This window comes from Limulus polyphemus, unplaced genomic scaffold, assembly GCF_000517525.1.
Source record: "Limulus polyphemus unplaced genomic scaffold, Limulus_polyphemus-2.1.2 Scaffold2987, whole genome shotgun sequence".
NCBI classification, from domain to species: domain Eukaryota; kingdom Metazoa; phylum Arthropoda; class Merostomata; order Xiphosura; family Limulidae; genus Limulus; species Limulus polyphemus.
In genome coordinates, this window is record NW_013668597.1 from 43504 (window position 1) to 49352 (window position 5849).

The 5849-nt window shown below is 32.6% G+C and overlaps 1 protein-coding gene across 1 annotated transcript in view; it reads left to right on the top strand.

Annotated features, from left to right (window-relative positions):
- Positions 1–608: 608 nt before the first annotated feature.
- The window catches only part of LOC106468383 (leucine-rich PPR motif-containing protein, mitochondrial-like), a gene marked incomplete at its 3' end in the record, with an annotated part of 92970 nt that continues 87729 nt past the window's right edge, over positions 609–5849 (top strand). The window contains exon 1 of the mRNA XM_022396725.1: positions 609–939. Within this exon, the coding sequence (XP_022252433.1) occupies positions 779–939 (161 nt within the window). The remainder of the gene's footprint in view (positions 940–5849) is intronic.

Below are 5849 nucleotides of genomic sequence, written 5' to 3' on the forward strand. Positions count from 1 at the left end.
GACGGCTAGCGCAGATAGCCCTCGTGTAGCTTTGCGCGAAATTCCAAAACAACAAGGTTGTCCTTTGTCATTGCCTTTGCAACTTTGATTGTGTTTCTAAAAATAAAAGATTGATTTTCACTTTGTTATAAGGTGTTCAGTCTCTTTTTTGTTAAAAATCTGTTAAATTCAGAATTCAAATTTACTGTACAATACATTTCCTAAAATGATTTCCCGTTTTCTTTGGGAACAACATAAAATGTGTGGCTAGTAATACTAAATTTTGCGCCAGCAGCTTAACTTTTTATATGTATTGAGACAGATTTTTGATGAAAAGAAAGTAGGTCTTTTAAATAGGTGTTCGGTTGAGGTATTGTTCATAAAGTTCAAAAGGCAGTTACAATCTATAAAAAAATATTTTTGAGACCAAACCACTTTCTAAATGTTTTTTCTTCTTCTTGTTGAATACAGAAGTGGATAGGTTAAATTATTCATGAGAATGGGTGATGAAATACATTTATGCAGCTTTTTATTTCTGATGGCTTTGTTGAAGTTTCGGACTACGTATTAATTACTGGTCTATTTTTCCGAAAAGACTTTACAAAGAACTCAGAGCGTCATCAATTAAAGTCTATAGGTGTTCAAAATAATAATAAATGTAAACAAGGCATTCAATGTAAAACTTGGGAAAAATATGTTGTGCTAATAGTAAGGTTCAGTGCATGTCTCCGTTTTGTGCGATACAATTGACACGGTGAATAATAGGTATTTTACATGTGCTACTCTGGTTGAAAAAGTAATGGCTTCTCTTTTACGATCTAGGCATGTATTTAATCTTGTTACCCGCATTAGCGGAATTCGTTCTATTAATTATAGAGCGAATTTCGGTGATATAAAAAGATGTTTTTATGAATATTTGGTCAAAAGCGAAGCTTGTAACCCATTTTGGAACACAAACAGGTAATTTACTAATAATACTAGTAATACGCCGACATGGTATATATACTGACCGTATCACGTGTATCGTAATTTTGTAACTTGTATTTGTGAGTGTACGATTTTGTAGTAATAAAATTTTATGTTAATTGTTATAGAGTTAAATGTTTGGTCTAATTTAATCATAACATACTGACGTTAGGATTATCCCTACTCTTTTTATCCTTATTTTTTATTTTAGATTATGTAACTTTAATTAAAGTATATTTAAACTTAAAAGTTAAAGATAAAATTTTGATGTGTTACTTATTACTCAAAATAAATTAATGAACGTTGTGTAAACTGTAATTTACTGTAAAACTGTACTCTATTGTATGATGACCACGTGAAGTAATTGTAACATGTAACCAGCAGCAATTATGCCGACTTTCAAATTTTTAAATTGAAGGTTAGACATTCGCCTACCTCAGAGCCAGAGTTAGCTTAAAACATAAAATTTAAGCAAAACATCGGACAATTACATCTGTGCCCTATAGACATAGTTTTGTCATTTTCACCACAAAATGATAATGCATCAAAAATGTCAATTCTCTTAACAATCATAAACACCTCAGTCAGATTCCCTTTACTTTTCTTTTTGCAAGATGAAACAATTTTTAGAGTACTTAACTTATTCTTATATAACAGTCTTTCCATCCTAGTGGGCCTGCTGTGAATCCTTTTTAACAATTCAGCGTCCTTATGGTAGGGAGCCCAAAACTGAACACAGTACTCCAAATATGGCCTAATCAGGAACCTATACAATGAAATTCTAACATCTTTAAGACTTCTATTCAATACGTCTCTAGATAAAGCCAAAAAATTCTGTTTTCTCTGCCAGTAGCAGTAGAAATTTGCTTGAATTGCTTAAGAGACTGATCAATCAGAATAGAATATCATTTTCTTCTAGTTTAACATAACTCTGTTTATAACAATTATCTGCTTTCTTTCCAGCCACTTTTTTATCCAGTATGCCAATTTACTCTTCCAAACAACAGAGATAGTTTTTTTAAAAAAAACTTTTGTCTGTCACCTTGTTAAAGGCTTTCTGAAAATCCAGATACCTGGAATCCATATCCTTATCTACATATGCAGTAGGCTCTTCAAAGAATGTTAAAAGATTAGTAAGGCAAGATTTTCCCATAGTAAAGCCATGCTTATTATTTTAAACTTTATTAATTGACTTTTCAAAGTATCTTTTTACCAAACTTTCAAAAATCTTTCCCACCATTGGTGTAATACTAATAAGCTTATAATTACTGGGACTATTTTTATCACTTCCCTTGAAAAGAGGAGTAACGCTATCCATCATTTTCTTTAACATGGCTCACCTGTTTTATAATCTAATCATTGTTCTAGAAATTTTGAAAATACTATCATTCATTAACATTTCTAAATATTCTACAACTAATGTGATGCTCCCTCTAGCCAAATTAACTTCCAGATTTTCTTGATCATTAGGAAAGTAAGATTAGGTAAGACTAAATATATTTTATTCTATAGATTTTACTACTTCATACTTTGAGATTTTCTTTAGGGAATAGGTATATAAATTACAGTATCAAAAGCTAAGGTTGAGCAATTGGTGATCGTCAGACTCATTAGTTGATTACATTCCTAATTAATTGATTATTCTCACAAGATACTCAGATAATTGGAATAATCAAAAATAGTTATGATCTAAAATACTAATTTTGATTAGTTTATTATTTTCCTGGTTGATTAAATTGAACAACCTTGAATTCATTGAAAATAATAAAAGATTGTAATAGCAATATTTTGATTACTTGGATAGTTGGAATAACTGATGATAATGATAACTGGAAACACTAATTTCTGTTAGGAGTAAATGAAGTTGTAGGCTATGGTGTTTTTCTATATTATTTAAATATTTTTATAGTCTTGAATTATTTTATTTAGTTTAGTTGAAATTGGAAACTTTTAGGTTTTATTACAGTAGGTACAGCTAAACATAGTAATAACATTCTTCTGGAGAAGATAAGTAATATTTCAATATTTTTCAAGTCCAGAGTTGATATTATTATAGTCTATTTTAGTTAGTTTACTTGGGGTTGGGCAGTTTTGGGTTTTACTGCTACACATACAGCTAAGTATAAAATTATGATGTTATGCTTAATACTAGATTGTTAAGCATTTTGCTTTACTTTAGTTTTTAGGTAACTACTACTGCTTCTATCACTAGTGTTAACTAAGCAAAAAGGGAAATGTGATTAATTTAAGAGATTAAATTACTGTTTCTATTATTATTTGATAACAGCAGAGAACTTATTACATTAGTAAATTGTTTAACTTTGCACTTAGTTGCGTGTAACAAGAAATGTATATCGTAGCTGGTACTGACATTGGTAAGTAATGGTATAAGTATTGATTAATAGAGGATTTGATGTTACACTTATTTGTAATTTAATACTATTTAATCTACAGTTTGGCTTAGTGAGTGTAAAGTGGCTTTAACTATAATTTAAGATTATTCAGTTATTGGTAAGTTATAAAGTAAGCTAAATAAATTATATTATTACAAAAATAATCTAAATATTAGTTATTTGTTACTTTTAAACTTAATTACTTTAGTGAGAAGGTAACATGGTGATAGTATAATATGTTTAACATTATGCTCAACAGTGTTGTCAATATGCTAATTATGTTTAGGGTTGATTATTTCCTGGCTATAATGGTTAAGAGTAGTGTAGATGTTAAGCACTCAGAGTTTATTAGTTGCAGTAGGTGCAAGGAGTAGGTTTTATTTGGGAATTTGAGGCTGATATGCACATCTAAAGAAGCTAGTCGTGATGTTGTATGATTAATATGTAGAGTTTGTAGGTTGGAGGTAAAATTCGAAGCTTTTCTAAATAGGGTAGATTATGGATAAAGATAAGAATAAACTGAGGGAAATGGCAGCAGGATCTAAAGAGGAAATTAAGTTTTGGCATGTGAAGGATACAGTGACTAATGATGACTTTTGGAGAGTTAGAAACAGGACTAATAGGGCTAGTGGTAGTGGATTTGTTTATAATGAGCAGATTCTATTAAATAACAGGTTATACTATTAGCTTGTACAGATGATGAACTTGAGGAAGGAAGAATAACAAAAAATATGACAGATAAGATTGGGAATGAAAAACATAAGGAGGTTTTAGTTAGAGGAGTTTCTTTAGTTTGGCATGTGGATAGGATAATCTGTGTGGTAAATAGGGAGAAAAGAATTAGATTATTCTATCCAGGAGCAAAGGTGGAGGATATAGTCAATAGAACCAGTGATACAAGTATAAGGAAAAAAAATCACTAAATAAAAATAGATGTGTAGGGCTGGCTACTGAACTTGAAAAAAGGAACCAAACAAGATAGGGATGGAAGTGGACATATCACTTGATCTGGGTAATGATCACATAGCAGACTACCTTGACTATATATGGAGAATAAAATCCCCACATTACTGGTTTCCCCACTTTGTCTATTGAAAGCTTTGTGTTTGAATAGAATTTCAGCTTTCATTATTATACCTTTCTTTAACTTAATTTTAGAATACTACTTTTGACTAGTTTACAATAGAGTAACATTTTATGATTGGAAATTCTGGTTCTTTTTGTTTTGATAGTGGGCCCAACCTTCTCCTCTTTGATGTCATTTGATGGAGCTTTCAGTTCTCCAAGCTCTTACTGCTCCCTGTGTTACAGCTCATGAGGTTCTATAGCTTTTGGGGATGTGGTCTTCCATGGCAGCCTTTATCCCCTTAGGTTGTGCTCACAGGTGGGCTTTTTAGTAGGCTCTTCACAGCCAGTGGAATCTTGCACAGGATCCTTTGCAGTCTCTTATTACCCTAGTAGACCATCTGCAATGGTGGTTGGACAAATCTCGCATGTCAGCAGGTGCCCTGCTTCCTCCTCCTCAGCCAGATTTACACATTTTCACAGATGCATCCCTTCAGGGATGGGGGTGTGTGGGTCAATCAACAGGAATCTTTAAGGTATTGGTCTGCAGCTGAGAGGTCTTGTCAAATTAACATCCTGGATTTTCTCGCTGTATGTCGGGTTTTGGTTAATTTTCTCCATCTGGCCAGAAATCGTTTGGTAATTATCCATTCTGACAATTCTACAATAGTTGCTTATCCCAATCATCAGGGTAACACCCATTCTCAATCCCACTGTATTCATACATTGGATCTTCCTTTTTTTTGGGCCCACAGCAAGATATTTGTTTCATGTTCCAGGTGCTTTCAATTTTCGTGCAGATTGGCTTTCCTGTTCATACAAAATCTATATGATGGAGTGGTTTCTTGATCTTTTGTTTTTTTGTGGCTTTGCCTTTAGTGGGTACTCCATGTCATCTTTATATTCATCAACTTTGGGCAGCTTGGGTTGGCTAGCCCTGACTCCATTGTCATTCTTGTGTCTCCTTCTTTCGGTTGGGTGAGTGTTGCTCTCTCAATTTGTGCTCTTATTCTCTCTATTTCTAGTCTCTCCTCTCTCTCTCTCTTTTTATTCTTTCTCAATTTGTATTCTCATTCTTTCTATTTCTAGTTTCTCCTTTCTCTCATTTTCTTCTATCAGTCTTTCTCTTTCTTCCATCTCTGTTTCTAGTTTCTCCTAGAATTGTTAGGCCTATCACTTTTACGGTAGTTAACTTCATACCAACTTTATTCTCTTTTGGTATTATCTGTCTGCCTCTGTCTCCTTTCCCTGCTTGACTCATGCTATTTATATCCTAGAATTGTTAGGCCTATCACTTTTATGGTAGTTAACTTCACACCAACTTTATTCTCTTTTGGTATTATCTGTCTGCCTCTGTCTCCTTTTCCTGCTTGACTCATGCTATTTATATCCTAGAATTGTTAGGCCTATCACTTTTATGGTAGTTAACTTCACACCAACTTTATT